Source organism: Calidris pugnax, unplaced genomic scaffold, assembly GCF_001431845.1.
Source record: "Calidris pugnax isolate Ruff unplaced genomic scaffold, ASM143184v1 scaffold94, whole genome shotgun sequence".
NCBI lineage: Eukaryota > Metazoa > Chordata > Aves > Charadriiformes > Scolopacidae > Calidris > Calidris pugnax.
The window spans coordinates 589273-614337 of NW_015090822.1; the positions used below are offsets into that span (position 1 = coordinate 589273).

Below are 25065 nucleotides of genomic sequence, written 5' to 3' on the forward strand. Positions count from 1 at the left end.
CCCATTTCCTCTTGTCCTGTCACTGGGCACCACTGAAAAAAGCCTGGCCCCATCCCCCTGACCCTCTCCCTTGAAGTATTTATAGGTGTTGATCAGATCCCCCTGCCCTGAAGTCCTGCCCTCACAGTGCACCGCAGTTTCTAACGTTTGATGGGCATCTCTTCCAGTCACACTTGGAAACTCCCTGCCTCCCCAATCGCCCGTCACTGGTCACTCAGAGCAAAGTTCAAAACCATGTTCTGTAAGTCCAGTGAAATATTATTTCAGAGCTTTGGTGCTTTACTCAACAAAAACAGTTTTCTCATTTTTAAATGCCATGCCAAGCCTTCTAACAACTGCAGCCACAGATCATGTAACCGAAACCCTTCCTAATGTGAGCTGGAGAATTTTTACTAGCTCTAAAAACAGCTGGTCATGAACACACTAGTCAGAAAAGAATGCAAAACAAAACTAGTAAAAAAAGTGTTGATTGGTAGCTCTCTCACGGGTATATTTAACCATTTCTTGAATACGTTTTGCCTGTCTGGAAGTGGGAATATTGACATTATTTATTTCACAGCTATCTGGGAAAAAAATCCCCTAAATTACTAACGCGGTGCATTTGTTTCCGAGAGACACTTCTAAACTGAGAGCTGGTGTGTGTTCTTAGACAAAAAGTTTATTAACTCTGACTGTTCTAGGATGAAGCAAAACTCCTTGAAGACGAGTCCCAACCTCAAAAATGTTTCTGAACTGGTTTCAGGGATCTGCCTTCTGCAGCTGTGTGTGTGCAGGCACCGGCACGGGGTGTGGAGGTGAGGGTGCACACACGGAGAGAACGCAGCCGCCGCTGCCCAGCCACGGAGCAGGGTGAGACCCCGCAGGGATTGCAGCTTGGTGAGACCAGGAGAGCCCTGCCTCTGCTCCCCTGCAGCCTGCAGGAACCTTCACTGGTTTCACTGGGATCTGCACTGGTTGCTGGCTTTGATTTTAATCACTGACACGTTCAGCAGAGGGTAGCTGGGTGTAAGTGATGACGAGGAACCAAAGCTGGAAGTGCTCAGCGATGCCGACTTCAAGCGTGATACAAAATCACACTCAAAGCACCAGTCAATAGCGTTGGTGAACTGGCTTTTACCGTATCGTTCCAATTATTGTGCACATAAATCATGCCTTTTCACCGAGCAAAGCTGCATTAGCCTGCAGGGGCAGGCAGAGAAACAAAATAGGCTTTCTGTTCCTATCGCTGCCACAATAAAGAGAAGTAGATTTTTAATTTCTCAGACATTTTAATGAATAGCTGAAGGTTACTATAAAACTTATAAAACAGGCTAGAAGAGAGAATCTGATATAAGCCATTGCCCCAAGGCTGGGATAGGTATAGTCAAACCATTCCTGGCCAAAACCAAACCTGTTCTTTAAGATCTTCCTCCCTTTCTATTTATACTGTCCATGAGTTTCACTGGCAGGTGGCAACGCAGCCTTCAAACCAGAATGTTGTTCACCTCATCACTAAAGGAGCAGCAGAGCCTGCTGGTTCATACTGGTGAGCAAGTGTGCGATGGACCTCAGCGCTGCTGGAAGGAACTGCCACATCACAAAGGGATCACCTCCCTTTATCCCCCCGCGCTGCAGATTTCACAGGGTTTGGCTGAGAAAGCACCCAAATGCCTGAAATCCAGTGCGGCCAGTGATTGGCACCAGTGACCTCCACCAGGGAGGGCGAAGGGACAATTCCCTTTCAGCTCCTCCTCAGCCCTGGGCACGGAAACCAGCCCAGTGAACTGCTGCCCATCGCCGAATCCGTGCTGATCCCGTGCCCCAGGAGGGCAGAAACGCCCCGGTGCAATGACACAAAGTGACTTCATGACATCTTCAGGGTCGCATCCGCAAGGGGAGGACAGAGTAGGATTTCCTTCAGAGATAATTAAGACACAGAACAAAAACATCAGTAGGGTAAAAAAGGTTAAAATAAGGACTAAAAATCTCTGCTGCTGTATCTCAGAAGTTTTCCACTTTGGCTTTTCATATCTTTGCAGTAATTTTTCAGAGTGCTTCCTCAGTGCAGGCCAGAGAGAATTTTTTATGAACTCCCGAAAATGGATTTAAAATTCACAAAGTCTCCTAACAACCGCTCTGCTTCCTGCCACTCTCCTATTCGGTCGTTTTTCAGCTGAGAACTCAGCAAAGCTCAACAGACTGACACGTGGCCGTGACTGGGCTGCTAAACACCCTCTGGTGTGGGGGAGATGATGTTCCGCAGCCTCTGCCTTGGGTGATTTTGAGCGGATTCAGAGCTAAAGCCTCTCCCGGCCTCGCAACCCCCCAGCCCGCTGCTGCCACTGGAGAGGCGTTAGCACCATCTGCTGGCAGCGCCTCAGAACTGCACCCTTTGCACCTCCCCGGCCGCCGCTGCTTATGCTTATTTATCTTCGAGTTTACTTATTTATCTTGTACGGCAAGATTCAGAAAACCAGAGGCCACAGAGGCAGGGGCTGTGAAGCCGGTACCTGGTGGGGACACACTGCTGCAGCCAAAACACGTTTTGGCCCCCGGGAGCCAGGGAAATGGAACAAATACATCCCCGTGGCTCGGGAACAACTTTCCTGCCTCCCCAGCAGACACTTACACAATAAATATGTCCCCAACTCACGAAATGAGGAAAGACCTGTCTTTTATTGCCAATTTAAGGTCACTGAGAAATCCGATGCGCTCCTGTACATAAAGAAATTGGGTGGCTGGGTCAGAACACTTTCTGGTGAAAATCAGCACGGCTCCAGGGACCCCGCTCGGGTGGATCCGTGCCAATTCCCTCTGCCGTGTGTACAGAGCCCCGTAAGGCAGCCTGCGCTGGGGATTAAGCCACCGAAAGGAGCACAGACAAGGCCAGCTTTTATCTGCTGCTGTTTGTGAGCAAAGGTGAAAAGGCAGTTGGTCGAGCGAAGCCGGTGGGGCTGAAAGTGCAGCAGAGTCACCCCAGAACCGGGTCTGTGTGACGGAGGCTGCAGTCTGGGACCCCCCGGCAACTGTGGGCCATTTGGCTTGGGGACATGCCCTCGCTGGCACGCTGACGTGAGCCTGCCCTCGGGTGTGCACCCCTACACATCCACACGGCTTCACAGCCAGGTGTTACCTCCATCTGCAACGGCAGGTCCTGAAGAGGCCTCTGCAGCAGATCTCAGGATTCAGCTGTTTCATCAGCACCCTCCAGCTCTTCTTTTCAGAGGAAACGTAGACAAATAGCTAATAGCTCTGCAGTCAGCGCGCCCCGGCCTCCCACTCAGGGGAGAGGGAATTATCTCCATGTTGCTGTTCCTCATCGCTGCAGTTCCTCCCTTTTTTTTAAGCGTGGGCCAGATTAGGGCAGTCTCTGCCCTAGAGAGGGCCACTGCTGGCCCTGCAGGGGCTGGCCCATGCCCAGGGCTTCCAAAGGCTGCCCCGAGCACAGGCAGGCTGCGGGGGCACTGCCCTGCTTCGACACACCGACTGCAGCATGCCCAGCTTTTACTGACTGGTAACATCTGACAGGCTGTACTGGTGAAAGAAAACACCCCACCCTCTTTGCTGTTTTTCCCCCTTAATCTTTGTTTTCCAAGAATAAAAGAGCTGCTTTCCCTGGTGTGCTCCCATGTAAGGGACTCTCTGCTCACCTTAGAAGCCTTTTCCCTCCCCAATCCCCAGCACGGCTCTCTCCACGCGGGGGGTTATCCTGGCCCCTGGACAATGGCATTCCCTGCCCTGCTGCTCCTCAGGACACCATCACACACCACAGCTCTTCTCCAGATGCTCCCTGCTCACAGCCCGATCCTGCTGGAATGAGGCCAAACGTCCCCATTTTCCTCTCCCCTCGTTATGGGGCTGATGAGGGTCCAGCACTAGTCCCCACCAAAGGGCTCAGCTTCTCCTCTGTGCCTGCTCAGGTTTCATTCCACGTGGGTTACTCCATTCCTCAAGGTCACCCGGCCCCTTGTGCAGCATCTCCTCACCCTCCTTTACCAACAGTGCCCTCTAAATGCTCCAGCGACGGGCAGAACCGTGCCCCGACCTGTGAGCTGAGGACATGCAGGAATACAAAGCACTTTTAAGACTTCCCTAAGATACCTGGGAACCATCCCTATCACCTTTCCTCCGAGCTGATACTTTTCCCATTTATAGTCCGTATTTTTGTCTTTAGCCAGCAGAATTGGGACCAGTAAAGAACACCTCCAGTAAGTCCCCACATGGCAGCTGCCAGATACTTACTCAAGCCTAGGAGATCTACCACGTTTTCCCTGGCTATGAAAATTGATTATCTTAGAAATAATAGTGTGACGTTACCCAACATTGGCAGAAGTTCTTTATGTTTTATCCCACTTCCCTCTCTCTCCCTCTCGTTACCCTTCCCTCCGCAGCTCATTCCCAAGCCTCACACGCTGCTGTCACATGGCGAGCGACCCCGCTCTTACTGCTCCTAAATACAGGACACTTTTTATTTGCTCTTCTCCAGTCACAAGCCTGATGTCCCGTTTGCCCATTTCTTAGATACGGCTGGGATAAACAATTCCATCTGCCCAGTCTGTCAAAGTTCTAGGACAAGAAGTGCCTTGTCCCCAGTGCCCACCTCTCTCCAGCAAAGAGCTCTCCAGACGTTGCTGGGACAAGGTCTCTTTTCCACCTCTGCCAACGGCGTTTACACCCGGTGGGGCAGGGGATGGGGACAGTTTGCTGCCCATTCCTGGCCGAGAGGCAGCAAAGTGGTTCTTGTACCATTCCCGTCCCGTTCCCACCAGCCTTAACCGGGCTGGGACTGTCCCTCACATGGACCACACACCCCTTGGGCATCTCTGTGAAGATGCAGCTCTGCTCAGGACTGGGCCCTCTCCCTCGCTCACACTCATCCTCAGCTCCGCTCGGCTACTGAGGTGGCTACTGGGGTGGCTACTGGGGTGTCCTCACACTGGCCAGTGCTCCCCAGCTCTGAGCCCACCCAGCACAGGCGCGTTCTCACCAGGCCCTTCCTCCCTCTGGAGGGGATCCTAAGGCTTTCTCCTCTCCTTTTCCTTTATTTCTAACACTCTGTTCTTCCCAGACCTCTCTGAGCAGCCCAGGCTCACCCCGAGCTGTAGATCCGCATTAATACTCCCTGCCTGCAGTTAACCCTTCCCAGGCTGGGCAGGATTTTTGCATGAGGTCTTAAAAATGTACTGAAGAGCTGAAAGAGACCGACCGTGAACTTCTCCTTATTGCGTCATAACGTGAGGGGCCGGCTATTTACTGGAAAAAAGAAAGTGCTTTGATGTTGACTTAAATGTTGTTCATTAACTCCTTTTCCATCTCCTGTGTTTCAGACTATGCCGAAACCCAGTATTTGCTCCTCGGAGATCATGTTATGTAAACTTCTGATGAAAAGTAAATATTTTTTTTAAAGGAACCGGTTATAACTGATCCAGTCTAAAACAGCTCCTACAAAGGAGGAAAGAAGGTCTCTCTTTTCTGACATCACTGTGTTCAGGCAGACAAATATGACAGCCATTACCTCCTCGGGAGCAGTTTCTGGGCAGTCACTGGTTTTAAACCCCCTGAGACACAGGCTGATATTTAGGGCCATGTATCACCCCCTCTCCGGTGACATCGGGCTGTATTTTTCCTGTAGGCTGTGCTTAGAAGTCTTCATATTTGAAGAAATTCAGCCTTGCACCTAAACCACTAGTCCATGTCACAAACCTTATGCAAAGGCCAGGAAAAGCACAGTGCCTGTCCTTGGTGCCCAGCAGCCTCCGTGCTCCGATGAGTCCTTCGTGCTAAGGCACAACTTGTCACCCCCAGGTCTCCAGCGGCACCACCAAAGAGCTCTCCAGTGTCCCCAGCGTGGTGGTGCCTCCATGCCCCAAGAAGCTGAAGCCAAACCAGACGATGGTTCCAGCCCACGTTGCGATGGCAGCGATAGCCCTGCCTTGCCTCGGCGGTTTGCCCAAGCCATCTCCAGAGAGCCCTTCCAAACGAATTTTTATCACTCCGTGACTCGACCGGTTGCATTATCCAGGTCCCCGCTGGCCGCCGTCCTTCCCCCCGTGCCAGCACAGCTCCCTGGAGCTGTAGCCCAACCATGGAGTTCACCTGCCAAAGGACTAACCTCACCACAAGGGATGACTTGCGTTCTGCTGGCAGGGCTCCCTGCGCCTCGCCGCACGCCCCATGAGCCGCAGGGGAATGCCGGGGATGGGCGAGAGACGGGGGCCAGGACCTGGGGACGGGACCTCCCCTTCCCACGGCACCCGGTGGCCACGGCCACCGACCGGGAACGCCAGCCCGCGCCGGCGGGGAACCGAGCCTGCTCCGTGCCCCACGCCTGCCCCGCTTCCCCGACCTGCCACAGCGTCACCGATGCGGTTGAGTTCCTCCAATGGACGTCTGCCAGACTGTCCCGAGTCTGGGAAACACCAGGCAGGGATCCCGGCACCCCTCTGGCCTGCGGGCACGCAGCAGTGGCCACATGGCTCTTGGCAGTGGCCGTCCCTGTGCCGGCGCTCAATACCTGCTACCGGCACCATCCCCTTGGTCTTCTCCCAGCACGTCCATCACATCACTGAAGGTACAAACTCCTGAGTCCAGGGTATGCCTCTCTGGGACATGGCACTGCTGCAGGTTTTCCACAGTTTTCTGAACACTCAAAATTATAAATATAAGAGTTTTATGGGGGGCAAAATGTACTTAAACCCCCACACGGTGCCTCCTCTAGATCCTAGCTGCTCTGAAGCAGAAGTGTTTGCAGGCTCAGGTTCTTCTGCCCGAATGACTTCTCTTCAAAACCACGGACACCTTTCTGCTCTTATTTCAGGTCACATTTCTTTGGGCGCTGTTACAGAGCAATCTCAAAGCTCTGCTCTAGGAAAGCCTGTCCATCCTTCCCTCTCTCCTACTGCAAGCTCCCCGTAGGATTCTGCGAGTCTGATTAACACTGTCTTGATATCTGCTTTGCTCTTGGTAATTTTCCATTCCTTAGTGCCTTCAAACTTGGATAAGTCCCTTCAAAGTCTCTTCAAACTTTCGCAGCTCAAGCTCTCCATTTAAATATCCCTTCCCCAAAAGCCTGAGTACAATCTCTTGCACGAACTATGCCATGTTGTCCCCAGTCTGAGGGGATGGGCTATAAACCCAGCCAGTAAGTAGGAAAGGGTTTTTAAAATAGCTACAAAAGCTCTGCACTGGTCTTCTCTAAAAGCTCTTCCATCCTGATTAGTTTCAGTGGAATTTAATGGCTTTTCCTATTTTTCCCTCCTGCAATTCCTTTCACAGACTTTTGCTGGGAAGTTTCAGTTCGCAGCGTCCGAGATCCATCCAAAATCCCACCCCGTCTGGCTCGGGCTCCAAGGGTTATCCCCCCACTGTTGCACCCTCTCCAGTGTTTTTGGTAAAGATAAACTGGATGGAGACAGAGTGAGAAATGAATATAGAAATCTTTATTTCAGAAATAACCTAATAATTCCTGCCCCAAAATAAGATGTTTTGTGTCCAACTCCAGCTTCGGATGGGAATAGTTCCTCCTGAATGGTGGGAATGATCTTCTCACAGACTCATACTTCTTAAGGGATTATTACTTTTTCTGGATTTATTTGGGGCAGCTTTGGGGTTAGTTACAGCTGATTTCCAAATGCAGGAAGCCAAAGAGCATATATTCCTCTGAGAATGAACTGGCTTTTCCTTACAAACACATATTGATGTGAATAACGGGACCCAATCGTGACCCAGATCTGTAGGACCTAAGAGTTTATTATTGAGCGATGGCAGAAAAAAGGGTTTTCCCCCCTCATTACCGTCCTAATACAGAGCAGAAATTGTCCATTTGTTACTGACTGAAATTTTACTTTCAGCAAAACTGAATAGAAATGATTTAATCATTCACCCTCTATTTACCTTTGATATCAAAGCAAAGCTAACATAAGCGGCTTCATGATGCATGTAAAACAAATCCCACCAGAGACCATTCCAGGATTTTAGGGGAAATTATTTGCATCATTATTATTCTACTGGGCTGCCTGCAATTTTCAGATCAAACCCAATACATTTTTTCCCCCAGTCTCTGCAATGACTTCCAAAACGATGCAGATGATTATTTCATTAGCATGTACCCAGATGGTAGGCTGCCAGGCGCAGTCACTGTCACTGCATCCAGCTCTCTGTAACGCAAGGGTTGCTGAGAAAACAGTGCATTTGGCCACCGGTTATAGAAATTAAGACCAAACCAACAGTTACAATCTCAATTCAAACAAAATCAATGAAAGGTATGTGAATCATCAGATTAGCCCCATTAGACGTATCGTTAACACTAATCTCTCCGTGTAAGATGTCTGGCACAACCCTGAGAGGTGGGAAACGTCTCCCGGGCTGCTCCCGCCCCGTATCGTCACTTCTCATCGCCTTTATTTAAAGCCAGTTCTATTTAAAGCTGTTCAGCACCAGTCTTGCAATCTACTCTGTGGGTACACCTTAGGCCACAGCTGAAAGACAAGGACCCAACAGCAGGATGCAGTAAACAGGGGAAAATGCATATTCACTTTAAAAGATCATTTTTGCAGTCAGCTCCGTCTGTGACATTTTCCATACGGGAATGGCAGCGGTGTTTATTCCAAGATTATATTTTGTATAAATGCAATGTTTGTCTCTTCCTGCCTCCAAGGGATGATTACCCATGTAGTTTGTAAAACCATTTTGCGTATGAAAAGCACGGAGTATAATACTGGCTCTGAGGATAAAGCACCCGGTGTATTGTAAGATTCCTTATTGAGCCACAGAGCCACAGACACACAACCCCCCGAGAGATGCTGTACAAGGAGGCAGGACCAGCCGCCTGGCTCGGGCGCTAACGAGCTGCGTGTGGTTGTTTTAGCACCAGTCCTCACCCTGGGATCTTCTCACCTGCTGAGCACTCCCCTCCTCCTCTCCTTGCTCTGATTTCTTCCTTTGGGTGTCCACCTCATCTCCCTGCCCCCCCTCAGCAGCTCTGCACTCCTCTTTTCTGGCATTGGCACCAGCCCTTCTTCTTGGGTAGTCCCAGTAGCCAACAAACCTCAGATGTACGTGCCCTTCCTTAGCCCCCAGATCACACAGAATTTCATCCTTGCTGGGCACAAGGACCGAGCATGATCTGGGGATTCCTTCCCCCACCAAGCCTTGGGCCTCTCTCTTCTCTACGGCGAGTTGCCCAGCGCACTCTGTCTTCCTCTCCAGGCAGACCCCTGGGGAGGAAGGTGATGGCAGCAGAAGTCACCTGGCTTCCTCCATTGGATCGTGACAGGGAGGCAGAGATCCATGGCAGTGTTTGCTGTGGGCAAAACTCCTGCCCCTCTTCTCCAGGAGGAGGCAGAGGCCAGGTCTGGCCCCAGGATCCCAGCCCAACCCCAGGGCTAAGGCATCTCCCAAAAGTGGGAAAACAAGATCCACGAGAGTGGAGGCAGCACATTGAGGAGACACCAACTGAAATACACCTTATGCTGTTTCAGAAAACCCTTCTCTATCTTTTCAGACACGGGTGGGAAGGTTGTGCCATTGGGTCTGGACAAGCTAGAAGCCAAGTGTCGTATGAAAACGTGTCCACCACAGGAGGGTTGTGAGCACAACTCCTCTGCTGAAATGTGCCATATACACTTCATCTACGGGTTGGGTTTAGCCTTACACCTTGGCTCCTCTGGCACAGCTGCTGGCATTAGGAAGGAGTAATGTGATGACAGGTTTGATAGCCTCCCTGTCTGAGGCAAACGGGGTGAGCAGGAAGCAAGAGAAATCAAAGAAGAAAAATGCGTCTCTCCATTAATGCACAAGAGCAAACACTGCGGCCATATTCTCGCTGAAAGGGACTCGATGTCTCGGTCAGTGCTTTGCCTAATGAGCTACCAACATCAATCTGTCATCGTCTGGATTATTTGAAATGGCCTCTGCTGACACAAGGTATATTCGTGAGCTGGCCCTCCTGGGCACTGGAGAGTTCAAGTCCTGGCCAGTTGATACCACACTGAATGATAATGAAGGGTAACAGAATAATCACTGCCTTCCTGCTCTCCAGGGGAGGCAAGAATGTGGTTGGAGGGATCTCCCAGAGCCAGGAACGGCTTTGGATTACAGAGCAGGGAATATGAGCTGTTTGGTTCTCTGTGTACAAACAGTCTCTGGCAGTTCTTTGTAGCTCCCCAAAGCACATCTGCCCGTCTGTGCTGGCGTTTCCAGGAGCCTGCCCCACGTACCTGCCTCTCAGGAACTTGCAGGGCTCTGTCCAAAGCCAGCAAACAGATGACTGACAATAATTAGGAACTTCAAGCAAAGAAATCCTCTTTCAGTGCTCTGTCTCTACCTCTTCCCATGACACACACATAACATTACACAATAATCTTTAACAGGACTTCAGCTGCACTCAGAAGATCATTTTCCCTGCAAATAGCCACTGAGTGGGATTTCAGAGGGGAAGATTTCTAACCACCACCCAGCAGTTCTCTCCAAAACCGAATCCTTAACTTGCACTGTTACACAGCAGCATAACGGAAGCTTCATACAACAAAGCAAATTATTTGTCACGAAATTCAAGGCAGATGGCATCTACTGCACTCTCACCAATGCAAAGCTAAGGCAAGATCTGGTTTCCTCTCCGAAGGTGCCTGAGCAGGGCCAGAGGCTGGCCCTGGCCAAGCCCTGTGTGGCAGTGGCAGTGGCAGTGCACACCTACCCCGGGAGTTATACAGATAAATGTGGTGTTTGACACCGGAATTAACAACTTTTCTGTGAGCGACTCCCAGGTCTCAAGCTGTATGAACTAGGCCTCACTTCCTCTCTATGGCAAGTGAGAATCATGTGTCCCATGTGGGCAGTGAAGGGCTTTCCTCTGGCTGCCCTAAGGACAGTCTCAACAATTTGAGCTATGGCAGCAGATAAAACAGGGATTTCAGGTCTATTTGACAGGAAGAAGATGAGGATGTAGACCCAGGCTGACTGTGCTAAACAAGAGGATTCAAAAAGACCCCAAGATCCCCTTCAAGAGACGGGCCTAGGTGTCAGGGAAAGGGTGCTGCCACCAGCCACGAGGAATGGAAATAATGAATGGCAAAGTGAGAATCCCATTGAGATCAATGATGCTCGAGAGAACAGCAGAGGGGATATGCCAGAGGCAAAGCTGAGGTGCCCATAACAAAATCTTCATGAAATCCTCACCAAAGCCATTCTGCGAGTTATCCATACCCGTTTCATCCACAAATCCACACGCACACAAGCGCTGCTCCACACCGGCCTGTCAGATGCACGCTTTGAAACTGGCAGAATTCATCACTGTTGGGTTGAGAATTTCTGGGCTGAACGTAAACGAAGACAGAGGTCTCTTTCCTTTGGCATTACAAAACTTAACAAATTCACAGGCACAGCAGGAAAAGGTGTGATGTGCACCTCTGGATACAAACGTGACACTGGATGTAGTTTTTAATCAGCCCACGGCGCCTACCTTCACATCTCCCCTTCTCTCAGACACCCAGGAGAAGGTGACCTGGGCACCCGTGTCTGTTCCCAGCCCCTCATCGTTATTGCCCCTGGCAGCTCGGCCTCCCTGTCTGCGCTGAACCTGGCGGTGTGGAAATTAGGCAAGGAAAGCTGTAAGTCTTGTTGTCATAGAAGCCACCTGCACTTCATGTCTAACATGGGAAATTTCAGCTCCTTAAGCAGGACTGTCTGTATAATTTCTTTCAAATTGCACTAACGTGGAAAGACCCCCTTCCCCTATTGCAAATGTGTTATTAATACCTTGTCTCCATGCTATTAAATGAAAATGTGCCCCCCACGTTTCCTATCCCAGTTCCAGTTTTCTCACCATGTGGCTGGAAAGCAGCAGAGAAAGTAGAATAAATGGATGATTTAGGGCCATGTAGCAGGAAAAAAATATCTTCTTGATCATCTGCCTCACTAAAAATAAATAACTTCAATTTTTTAAAGACTCTCTTGCTTGTCAGAAGGATGCAAACCTCGCTGGGATATTGATGGAGCTTGTCGTGCCCCCGAAGGAGTGCTCCGAGGTGAGAAAGCCGATCAGTTTGTCACCCTCCCACCTGCCAGCCCGCGGCCTGTCACAGCACGGACCCTCCTGGTGCTCCTGCCACACAGAAACACATGCCCTGTTTCCAAAACAGTAACCCAGAAAAAGCAGGTAACGACTTCATGTTTTCAGACTGACATGGCATAAGAACAAACGTGCAGCTTTTTCTAGCAAGCTCAGTGGAAAAAGGGCTTCCTGGCAGCGCCGAGAGTGGAGCTGGTTTCTCACATCAAACCCGTGTCATTGCAGCTGAGATGAGGGAGCACAGAGAGCACTGCAGGTTTCCCTAACACTTCCACTAAATTTGGGGCTTTAACTCATCGAGGGAAGGTAACATGTGGAGTTATCAAGTGGAGCTCTCCATCAAAGGGATAACAGCATCACAGGACATGTCAGCATCCACACCACTCGTGCATTTACATCTTCAAACACTCCTGCAAGCAGAAGGAATTAATGCGGCATGTTTCAATTTGCCTTTTTAAGCTGGAGCCGTGTGTCCGTGGACACCCTGGTGACAGTCACTGGCTCTGGCAGTGAGTGGGGTTTGGATTCACCGAGAGAAGGAGAGGTCAGCCTGACTGCAGAGCCTGTTTGCTCAGGGAGAAATGCTCTGCTTCTGTTGTCTCACCCCCTGTTTGCTCCCGCTGTTCAGCTCTGCGGCCTCTTCCCAGGTATCTGGCTTTATTTGTTCTAGGTTCTGAGATGAAGCAACGATCGTGGGGAGCACCCATATAAGCTGGAATCCCAAACTATGGCGTAAGGACATAGAGCCAAAAGGAAAACTTCAGTAGGTGCTGGTCTCTGATTTCCCAGTTGCCATCTATCCATCCCAGCACGGCTTCCCCGCACCCATCCCACTGCCCAGGGAGAACCACCACGTCCCTGCAGGGCCAAGGCAAAGACATCCCTCTGCTAAGAGCTGCATGGCAACAGAAATCACTGGGACCTTGATAGAAGGGTTAAAAAGTATAGAAATTTAGGAAGGGGGGGTCTTACATCCCAATACAGCACAGCACAGGGTAAGTCATCCAGGGGCTTGAAGACCCTCTACTGGGAAAACTGCTCTTGTTTCTGAGGGCAGCATCACAACACGCAGCAGAGAAAGAGCGGAAACGGGGAGGAAAACTTAAATCAATCACAAACTTCACTAAGACAAAACATCTTATATAAGCTTCCCACTGGGAAGCGAAGGAGAATAGACTTTCATGTAACAAATGCTGGATGTGTCACTGGATGTGCTTCTGGAAGAGTTTCAGTGGCAGAGACAATAGAGCAGCGAAATAGAACAAGAGAGGAGAGAGCAGAAATAGACTTGCTTGGCTTTGTCTGGGAGAGCTGGTCAAAAATCAAAATTTCCATTGCAGTAACAATTTCAGAATTCTTGACAACTTTTCATGCTCTTTCAAAAGAAAAAAACCAAAAAAAAAACCAGTATGTTTTTTTTAAAAGAAACTCCAGCAAACAAAATTCCACTGAAATAATCAATACTAAATCTAGGAGCCCAAATTTCAGCCCGTTCAATCCTGCTACATCCCCAGTAAATCCAGGAATCCCTAAATTTTGACTGACCGACATCTGGTTTGCCTGACACTTAGATTCCTCTATGTTTTGAAAAGATCCTTCTACCCAGTGATATCGAAACTTTTTACAAAACTCATTGCATTATTTCAGATCACAGAAGTAAAACGAAAAATAGTTGTTTCCATTTTACAGCTAAAAGAAAATAGAGATTAACAGATTGAGATCAGCCAAGGGGAGTGAAAAGGAATCTCTAGCTGGGCACCCAAAACTAGAGCCTCCAAATGAGATGCTGTGTCTGCAATTTTATTTCTCAGCTGCAAATACTACAGCAAACTATGGCACATGATCAGCCTTCCTTCCCTTAAAAACTCTCATATTAAAAAAAAAAAAAAAAGAATTAACATATAATGTTCTAGTGTTACAGTCTGGTAAAACTGTTCAGATTTCACAGGTTTTTCTTTAGCCTGGAGCTGCTGGCACAGGGAGACTGGGGGACTGGGACTGCAGGGAATCTCAGTCAACTTCTACCTGCTGAAGACTTGCCCGTGCGGTGGAAAGGGGCCAATAGGATTATGCAAATCCATTGGTCTAATTTGTCTTGAGGTTTTTCTCAGAGCTCCATGTGTTCTCACACACTGTATTTTTAAATGCTGATTACTCTGTCACTTAAGGACGCGATGTGCTGCCTTGACAGGACTGGTCACTTCAACCACCTGACGTTTTCCCCGCGTTGCGCTGCCCTGTGTGCAGGTTTCGGGTGGGTGATGGCTATACGGAGACAGCCCTGATGTTCCAATATGTTGTGAACTCTGTGATCCAAAAGTAATGTGCTCAATCAAGTGTAAAGCAAGAGGTGATTAAGTTTTGCAGTACTGTACAATGCCTGACTGCTCAGAAATGCATCTTTTGATGTGGTGCAGAGAACTGGACCAGTTCTGTCTGCTTTACCAAAAAATGATGTTTTAGTAATCTGAAAAGAGAGCCTCAGAAATCCCCACAAGTGTTTAACTTTGATCTGAAGCTTTAAAAAGATGATATTTATCTGTTTGCTTGTTTAATTTGTTTGAATTTTAAGCTTAGGAAGGTGTCAACTCGACATCTTGCGGAAGCAATCCTTTGCTTTTTTCTGGGGGAGGTTGAGCAGGGGCAGTGAGTTTCCAATCACTGCTTGTTCCAAGCATCCAACCAAAAAAAAAAAAAAAGAGAAAAAGCAAAAAAAAAAAACAATCAACTCACGGGCAGTGAGTTTCCAATCACTGCTTGTTCCAAGCATCCAACCAAAAAAAAAAAAAAAGAGAAAAAGCAAAAAAAGAAAACCATCAACTCACCTTTCCATTGTGGTTTATATGAATTATTAAGAACTGAGATTCACTGGAGCCTCAGCTCCTGAGCACAGAATCAATACTGTATTTTATATAACAAGGGCAGCAAACCCAGCGCATTCTGCTTCCATCCCAGTGAAGCCCTCTCAGGTCCCTCAGACAGCCCAGTTCCCCAGGGCCAAATCCAACACCGTTGATTGGGGTGGATTGAGGTGGATCGAGGAGGATTAGCATGGATTGAGGTGGACTGAGGTGGGTTGGGGTGGACTGGGGAACATTGAACACTGGCTGGGCCCAAGGGTGGGGATCAGTGGCACAAAGCCTGGCTGGAGGCCAGCAGCTGGTGGTACACCCAGGGGTCAGCACTGGGGTCCAGTCCTGTTTAACATCTTCATTAGTAACCTGGAAGACGAGGCAGAGTGTCCCCTCAGTGAGCCTGTAGGTGACACAGAAGAGGGAGGAGTGGCTGATATGCCAGAGGGTCATGCTGCCATCCAGAGGGATGAGGACAGGGTGGAGCAACGTGCTGGCAGGAACCTCCTGGAGTTCCAGCAGAAGCCTGAAACAACCTCGTGTGTGAACACATTCTGGGGCTCACTCAGCTGGAAAGCAGCTGGGCAGAAAAGTACCCGAGGGTCCTGGTGGGGACCAAGCTGGGCGGGAGACAACAGTGTCCCTTGCTGCACAGAGGGCTAATGGCATCCTGGGCCACACCAGGCAAAGCATGGCCAGCAGCTCTGGGGAGGTGACCCTCCCCTTTCCTCAGCACTGGTGGGTGTTGTGCCCAGTTCTGGGCTTCTTAGCACAGGAGACAAGGACACGCTGGGGACAGCATGGCAAAGGCCATGAAGATGACTATGGTACTGGAGCAGCTCTCCCATGAGGAAAGGCTGCAAGAGCTGGGACTAACTGGTACAGAGAAGAGAAAGCCTGGGGGGATCTTAGTGTACATAAACACCTGAAGGGAGGGTGAAAAGAGGATGGAGGAAGGCTCTTTCCAGTGGCACCCAGTGACAGGAGCAGAGGAAATGGGGACAAACTGAAATAGGAGGTTCCGGTTGAACATCAGGAAACGCTGTTTTACTGTGAGGGTGAGCAAGGTGCAGGTTGCCCAGAGAGGTTGTGGAGCTCCCTCCTTGGAGATATTCAAAAGCCATCTGGATGTGGCTCTGGGCAGCTGTCTCTGGGTGGCCCTGCTTGAGCAGTGGGGTTGGACAAGATGACCTCCAGATGTCCCTTCCAAAGTCAACCATCCCGGGATACTGCGATCCTGTGAAAGATGCGTTCACTGCAGCGGGGTCGAGATGTGACCTTCTGCCCAGGAGCCCATGGAATTCAACTCACTTTCTTGTGCTGTAAGAACTATTTGCAGCCACGACTAAAGGACAACATTTTACTATGTCTTGGACTTGAAAGTGAGAGAACAGATCTGCACAGAGCTCAGTGAGGAGTTATTTCTGCAGTTATTGCCTCTGGAGCGAGGATGCCAAAAAAGGGCCAGTCGTGATGGGACCCAGGCCTGCAGGGACCTGACACCAGCAATCCCACTCCCAGAAGGGAATAATTAGGCAGGTCTGTGTCCCTCTGTAGCCAAAGGGTGGGGTAAATACATGTCATTTAGGTGAAAAGCAATTTCATTCAGCACCTGCTGGAAGTTTAACCCAGTGCCTCAATCTAGGAAAGGGAAAAGGCAATTAAAAGATTCACAGGTTAGAAACTGAGCTGTGGGTTAAAAGTAAAGCGTAAAATCCTGTCTTTCTAAATCAATTTGCCATAATTCAAAAGATACCCACAAGGAACACTCAGAGCGTGGTTTTGGGACACCAAACCTTCATTCTTTAAGTGTTCCAGGCCAAAGTCAAGAAGACAAATGATCACTCACACAACAGAACAAAAGCCAAACACCACCTGCTGCAAATGGGGGGAAGAAACAAATCACCCTCAAATCACCCTTCCTGCGAGAGAGAGGAAGAGCCTTTCTTTTCCCCAGGAATCTCTCAATGTGTAAATCCCAGTATCCAAAGCTCACCCCCTCCCACCCAGCTGAAGGAAAACATTCCATCTTTTTAGTCTCTTCCCATTTTCCTTCTTCATCACTTAATCTGTCCGACCAAACCATTTCTATTCATGCTGGTTTCCAGATTTCCAGACTCTAGAAGAGAGCCATGACTCCAGACTGCTTTCCCACAAATCCTTTAGCCCCACCAACACTGTCATGCAAACTGAGAAATACTTATTTAAAGTGAAAACTTCTAAATATGCTGAAATCCTCCTATTTGTCTCCAATCTGCAGCTAATTCCTGAGCTCCTTGCAAATGACGACAGAGATTCAGACATTTTAAAGCCCAAAGGGACCGTTACTATTCTGCAGCCTGATCCTCACCATCCAACGGGTCATAGAAACCCAATCCGAAATCCCCACAGGAAAAGCTTCTACTGCTTGAGCTTGAGTCCACCTTTGGTAAAGTCATCTCACCTTAAATTAAAGACCTCAAAAGCTGGCCACATAGAAGACATATATTCTGCTCCAGAGAATGTTTTTGTTACCCAGTGACTGTTTTGTAAACACAAACACCATCAGTGCAAACATCAGCTGGAGTCCTGCTCCCCAGCCTTTCAGCAGCTCATTTTCAGCTCCATTCACCTTAGAACACTTTTGTGCCCTTCTCTTTTGGCTCTTCTGCCAAATCCTCAAATCTGAGCAACAGATTCCAGAAAAATTTCTACATGATGCCTGCTTTGCAAAATGAAATTCCAGGAACGACTGGAGGTATTCAGAGCATCCACAGAAAGAAAGAGCTGATGCAAAAGATTTAGAAATTGTGTCTCATTTCCTATTCCACATGAATTCCGTAGCAAAAGTTGCTGTATAATTACATTTACTGTTGAATGTGATCCTCAGAACTGATTCAAATTCCATTTTCTCCTTTACCACGTTACTGATCTCAGAGTTCAGACTGGTGTCTGGTGAGATTTGGGCCGTAACAGAATGTGTCCTGTTTAGAAGGAACAGCAATTAGCACTAGCATCTCGCCACGCTGAACAGGAGGCTCATATTCCTCTGGCACCCACTGCCTTCGGCTGGCAGAAGAGGGTCTGAAAATTATGTTACATTTTTGCTGACACTTTCTTCTTTAGCTGCTTTAGCAGACTTCGCAATATCCTACCTGATAAAATTTACTTTGGCCAATATTAATCAGCTCACTTGATGTCCTAACATTTACTTTGCTCTTTTGTTGTTTGCAATGCCGCTTGGAACTGGGACAAATCTCAGACATGCGCTCGGGCGAAGTATGCTATGTACTATATAAATGAGACCCCAGCTCTAGCTCCATACCCGCCACCTCAGCAGTGGTCCCAGGGCTGTATTTCTGAAGGGGGTGGCCTTTCCTCGGCTGCCATGAAGGCACTACTAGCTTTAATATTGCTCGTTCAGCTTCCAGCTCACAGAGCTGCTCCCGCAGCTCCCCCCCCAGCTCCCCTGGGCTGCGATGACCCAGAATCGGAGGCAGCAGCCGAATTTGCTGTGAATTATATTAATGGCCACAGTCACCACGGATACAAGTTTGCCTTAAACAGAATCGACAATATCCGCGTGGTGTCCCAGGTAAGTGAGGGGCCTGCGGCGTCAGCCCGGAGCTGCTCGGGAGGGAGCAGCCAGCCCTGCCAAGGGCCCTTCCCAGAGGGGTAAATCCCCCCCCTCTGTTGATTCTAGCGGGGCCACGCCACCGGGGAGCACTGGGGAAGCCAGGTCACTGGGATGGATCTCAAAGAGCAGAACAGAGGGGGAGAGGGAAATGTTCAGGTACTTTGGGACAGTGTTAAAAAGGGCTCCGTTTGCAATCGCAGCCTGCTTGCTAGGGCAGGTCTGCCCAAGGGCTGGTTCAGCAGCCCAGCAGCTCGTCTGGAGAGAAACTGTCAGGATAATCGTCGCGATGCAGCTAATTATTTATTGGCTAAATGCATACCTATCAGAACTCTGTGCTATGAGTGACTCTGTGGTAGGCATTTATTTTACCCAATATCCCAGTGAGCTGACAAGTTCCGTGACTCTGTGGTAGGCATTCATTTTACCCAATATCCCAGTGAGCTGACAAGGAAGCTGAATGGAAGTAACTGTGGGTTGTGGTCTCATTCTCACTGAGACCCACTGACACGGTTGTAGTCACCTAGAAAGGCTGTAGGAATGGTTGTGAATACGATGTATGCGCCCAGTCCAACCCTTCAGTTCTCTCAAAACATCGAAAACAGTCCCAAATATTAACATGAATGAAACTCCATGGCTGTTTTCTACTCGTTATGAGACAGGATACTGAAGTCATCTACAGGAGACTAAACCAGACATTAATGAGAAGAAGTGTGCCCCCAGATACCCACACAGAGACACTGCTGACACTGCCTTGCTCATATTTTACACGAAAATAACTTCAGTGGTTTCAATGGAATCACTCATGACTGAGAGTCAGCCTAGGAGCCAGGGAACCTCACTTCTGCCCTTCCACCCACGTGTCTTATGCTATAGTTGCAAAGGCTCAGGAACAACCCCAGAAGACCCTGCAGCCAACAATCACCACGACTGGAACTCAGCTGGTGCAACGTAGAGTCATTCCAAGGGTCTAAGTGGGACAGGCCAAGGTGCACCAGTGTTTATTTGGTATCTGGTTAGGGAAATGCAAAGGTTTTTCATCAACAAAGCCAGCATTTGGTCTTTTAAGAACACCCAACAAAGTAAAACCAAGTTAACGTAAGAGAACTGACCCACTACGGACAGGCTGGGCTTTCCGAAATTCATAGGCCAGTTTCTTAGCTGGAAAAAATCAGTGTGACCATCCTGACTTACTCCAGGCAAAACCCTGGGCCCTGTTTGCTGTGACGTTACCAGTAAGGACACACTCTGTTATACCAGCATGTACCTGGAGCTGCCCACTCACAGAGACAGAGACCGCAGCCCACAGACCCGCAGGAGACACCTGGTCATGTTTTGTGAAGTAATTACTACAATTCCTGGTGATTTTTTTTTTTCTTCCAGGGGCTGAATAATGACATAATGTTCCTCGAACTGGACTTATTAGAGACCACGTGCCACATCCTCAGCCCCACGCCTCTTGCAAACTGCACAGTGCGGAGCTTCACAGAACACGTGAGTGTCTCACGCTGTACCTCGGCCCGAGGGTGCGTGGTCAGTTTGCCCATTGCTTGTACCACCAACTGCTTGCAACCTCCTTGTTGATTTAGTTGCCTTCGTGGGATGAAGGATTTCACTCCTGGGCTTCTTCCATGCCCCATTATGTGAGGAGGACAGGTCACTCTCAGCACAACATCCCCCAAACACAGCCCTCCCTTGGCTACACGCAGGCTGTTACCTGGTGAAATTCCACCCAGTCTGGCCACGACTGCAGAAGAGCTGTCCCCTTCAGACAGGGCTCTGCCTTCCAAGTAATGCTCGGCTGGAATTTACCAGCCTCAGATATTTAGTTCTCACACCAGAGTGACCCAGCTGTGAAAAGCTGTCCCCAGGCAGAGCAGTGGAAGTGGTGCCCGAGCAGGGGCAGCTCCAGGTTCTGGGCAGAAAGCAGGGTCAGCCACTGCCAGGCTCAGCCTCTGTTTCTAGCATGGGCCCAGCTCACAGAGCTCATGACTAAACTGGAATTGTCATCCAGCCCTGAAGTCACTGGGGCTCAGATCCCAATTTCTGTCCTGGGGGAGGTAACTCTAACCGTTCCCTCTTCCCGGGGGCTCCAGCTCTGCCTTTGCTGTCTCCCCTGCAGCTGGATGGGGTTGCTGTGGGCCAGCTGGCCCAGGCAGCACTTCCCATGGCCACTGACCAGCTGGGACCAGTGAGAACGTCATCAAACAGCTCCGCAAAAGCCTTCATTCATCAGTGTTCATATTTTATGCTCTTTATGAGAGAGCAGCCTGAAGCAAATGTCCATAATCTGGCTACGCAGGCACCTCTGATGCTGTTGAGACCCAGATTTGGATCCAAACGCTGCAGCTCTGCTCTGCCTTTCACAAAATCTCAGCACCCGCCCAGCAGTGCCTTTGCAATCGCCTGATTTTGCCAGGAACGCTCAGCCAGGATCCCTTCTTCTGAATTTAGTAATAGCTGCCCTTTTCAGAAATTCCTCTTTATCCAAACGATGTAACCCTTTGATTTTTGTCTCTCTCCAGGCAGTTGAGGGTGACTGTGATGTCAAACTGCAGAAGCTGAATGGAAAGTTATCTGTACTCGCGAGTAAATGCCACTCACACGCAGGTAAAGACTTTGCTCTTTGGGTTTAACCCAGGCTGGAGGATTAGCACAGCAGCGCTTACCGCTCACCAGCCTCTCTGCCTCGGGAAGCAGCAAGTGCTGTGTATAAACATGACACAAAGGAGGGCCAGTAATAGGTTTTATAAACCCAGCTGTTCTGAAAGGAATTTTTTCCCTTTTCTGATTTAATTCCCCCACAAACCCAGCCCTCCCTCTTTGCTCCTCTTGACTGTGACAATTAAGATACTCTGAGACTACCTGGGGAGCAATTCCCAGTTCCGATCTGGAGACTGCTGGGACTGAGGCTTGTCACTCAGGAGCGTAGCCTCAAGAATGTGATTTCTCGTTGGACTGAATTTACTGGAGCTTGTCGATCTTCAGAGCCCCTTTGCCAGATGGCGCTTACTTACTAAAGCCAGCGTTTTCAATATTGCCATGGGGAAGAGGAATGTCTGTTCTGCACGCTCTGGAAGTGATCTCTTAGCTCTGTACGAGATCTCTTTGCTCTGTAGATGTTTTCAGTGCTACTTTCAAAACTGAAAATGAATGAAACAACATGCTCAAGCAAACACAGTTCCAATAAATTAAAATATCTTTGTAGAATCATAGCATTGCCTTGGCTGGAAGGGGCCTTTCAGATCATCAAGTCCAGTCTAGTCCACTCTTCATTTTTCCAGCATTCCTCGGGTGAGCAGAGACATCTTTTCATTGGTGTCGTGGATAGTTTGCCAGAAAGAGAATTGATTAAAACCTGAGTAAGAACATTCAAGATGTGCTGTTGAGGTCCACAGCACTTTTCCAGCAGCAAGGCTTGAGTGGCAGAGCCGTGTGGAATGGTGCCATCTATAGTCTGTGCTGCAGAAACTCCTCCCGCTGCCGTTTGGGACCGGAGGTGGCTGTTCTGTGTGACCGAATGGGTCCATCATGGCTTTCAGAACAACCTGGGGTCTCACCGAAACGAACGGGTTTGGTTCCTCCCGCAGACTCCAGCGAAGACCTCCTCCAGACGTGCCCCGACTGCCCGCTGCTGGCGAGCCTCAACGACACCGAGGTGTTGGCCACCGTCACGGCCGCGCTCAACCACCACAACAGCAAAACTGCCGACCCCTACCTCCAGCTCCTGGAGATCGGGAGAGCCAGGATACAGGTAACTGCTACAACGTGTCTAACCTGCCCTGCAAAGAGTGTCTCCTCTGGGGGTCTGTGCACTGCTAACTAGTTCTGTTTGTGAACAGATTTAGCTGGCTCTAAACTCTGCCACCCAATTGTTCTTGATTTCCCGAGCATTCTGTGCCCTTTCAGCCACAGGATTCCCTTCAACTTCAGTGGGAGACGCAGAGCCAGAAGCCACGACCTTTGCCTTTTATCTTTCCTTAGCAGCTCTGCAGTGTCTCAGTGCAAAGCCCACTAAACATTTTTCCCGTTTCCCCAGTATCAGCCGGTGCACGGTGTCTTCGTGGAGTTTGCTGTGGCTGCCACCAACTGCTCGGCGGGAGAGGCGAAGGGTAACGCAGAGGCCTGTCAGCTGCTGCCCCAGGAGCAGTCCGTGAGTACCCCACAGCCCAGCCCGTGAGTACCCCCACACCCCAGTCCGTGAGTACCCCCACAGCCCAGCCCCGCTCCCCAGCAGAGGGACAGAGCTGGGGGAGGTGGCAGAGCTGAATGCCATCATGAGACACTCTCCAGTGTGTCATTCCTAAGGCTGTACCCCACCTTTCCCTTCTCTCCGACCTATCCGGGCTGCATCCTGATGTGTTTGCACATATTTCAAAAAGGCGTGAGGAGCAAAGTGTCCTTAACACAAGATGTTTTTAATCAAGAGTATAAGTATTATTGTGTGCTCTTCTTAACGTGAGCACCTGAGAAACTCAGGCTCTTTGTACGGGACAGAACACAAACAGGCACCGAAAGGGCTGACTGCTTCACCCGCCCACAATTTAATGCTGTCAGTGTGCTTTGTGCAGGCTCTTGAGAATTACACTGTACACTTTATCATGCTAAAATTCTTCTTTTGCTTCTGATGAAATTGAGTCCCAGGCAGTTTTAGTGGGTGGGAACCTTTTAACTCAATTCCTATATATTCTTTCCCTCCCTCATATCCAGACATACAAAGGATCTTACTCGAGAAGAATACAGGGCCCTCACTTATTTGCCAGTTATGCATTTAAACAGCTTGGCTTTGAGTCCAACAGACTGAAAAGCAAGCCCTTTGCTGCTCAGATAAAACATGAGAAGATGTAGCTATTTCTAAATGTACTGAAATTCAAAATTGTAATGCTGGTCTCCTCTATTTTATAACTATTTTCTCGTGACTGTGTTCTGCTTTGCCAGAATTATGGTTTCTGCGCAGCCTCAAGGTTAATAGGCCTCTCCGAGGACCTGAGCGTGGACTGCCAGCTCTATGGACACCAGGTACCACACCACACGCTCCCTTCCCTTCCCAGTGTTCTGCTAGTAGAGCTAGAAGCAATCACCCTCAGTTTGCCTCTTTCACTGTAGGCTGAATTAGCTCTCTCTGATATCTTGAGTTTTAATTTTGTATCCCGAAAACCAAGGTGAGGTAGCTCCTGATTATCCCGTGGGTTTCTGTGCCAGGGATTATGTCACCTCTGCCACCCAGGCTCTGTACAGTCTGTCCTCCTGCCCACCTCTGGGAGGGCACGGGGAGCCAAGCTCTGCTCAGCGAGGGGCAGCGAGGTGCAAACCAACACAGCCATGGTGGCAGATGAAACCAGCTGGGGATTTTTGCTGGTAGTGGTTAGACCTGAGTGAATTCGGAGCGCCTGACCTGCGCTGCTGTAGCAGGGGGAGGGAAAGTCTGTGCACTGAACCCCAGGTGTTTGAGCCTCCACGTGGTCTCAGAAGAGCTGGGTGGAGGTTGAACACTTCCTGCAGAGCAGAGCCATACGCAGTAGTAATTAGCTGTCTGGAGGGAGATGAGAGGAAGCCTAAGACAGTCGGTCTTCAATGTTTTGCCAGCGGCACAGGTGGCTCTGAAAGTTCACATGGCACAGAATTTGGTGCTAATGATCCACTGGATATTAAAAATGTGTTCCTGGGCTCCCGTGTATGTATTCAAATGCAGACCAAAGTTCTGTGATGGTCAGGAACACTTCATGCCCGGGTTGGAGGCCTGTATCTCGCTGGGAGCAGGGTACCTCATAAGGTCTCAATGACTTGCACATCCTAAGCCCCAAGTCGCTGAACACAAACACAAACTGCTTTTCTTTTCCAGCCTGGAGTCACCTACTCTCAACCAGGACAAGATACATCAGCGGGTCTGGTGCCCAGTGTAGCACAAGGCTTCACCAACCACAACCTCAGGCTGTCCCACAACAACCCTGTGGCATCCGAATCTGCCTCCTCAGAATTTCCTACCTCCAAGCTCTCAGCAAAACCCGTAGCAAAGAGGGCAGTGGCAGAGGCTGCTCAGCACGACAAGGTACCTCGCCCAGTTGGCTTCGTGCCTCCTCCTCCTCCCTGCCCAGGGAAGATTCGGCATTTCAGTATCTAGGCTGCTACAGACACGGATACAGCTGCCCAGGGGTCAGTGAGCAGCAGCAGCACCCAGACCACAGCACCAAATAGGGGAGAACACTCGTCTCTGAGCCCAAACGAGTTCTACCCTCCAGAGAGCAGAGCCGAGGCCAGGATCCTGCAAAGGCCTGCCCCAAAATCTAGGTGATCACAACATATAGTGGTTGTTTGCTCCACAGACAGGGATGCCCTAGTTAAAATACAGAAAATAATGTTTCAATAAAGCTGTCGTAACAGCTATCCAACAGTTGCAGCTTTGCGATAGAAACACCACCCGAAAGGTTACTACAATAAAATGTTCCACAGAAATGCTTTGGTACCTTCTGTCTGTATATATTTTCATTTAGTTGTCAAGTATCTCCTTCACAGCGTTATGAGTCATTTTCTGGGCTTCATTTCAAAAACAGTGC

General features: G+C 49.4%; 1 protein-coding gene across 1 annotated transcript; it reads left to right on the forward strand.

The window, feature by feature from the left end:
* Positions 1-18209: 18209 nt before the first annotated feature.
* Positions 18210-24964, forward strand: AHSG (alpha-2-HS-glycoprotein). Its single transcript, XM_014939913.1, has 7 exons — positions 18210-18472; positions 19895-20005; positions 21037-21121; positions 22102-22265; positions 22551-22664; positions 23450-23530; positions 24354-24964. The coding sequence occupies exons 1-7, from the start codon at positions 18266-18268 to the stop codon at positions 24630-24632; spliced, it is 1041 nt and encodes a 346-aa protein (XP_014795399.1). The 5' UTR covers positions 18210-18265; the 3' UTR covers positions 24633-24964.
* Positions 24965-25065: the final 101 nt, after the last annotated feature.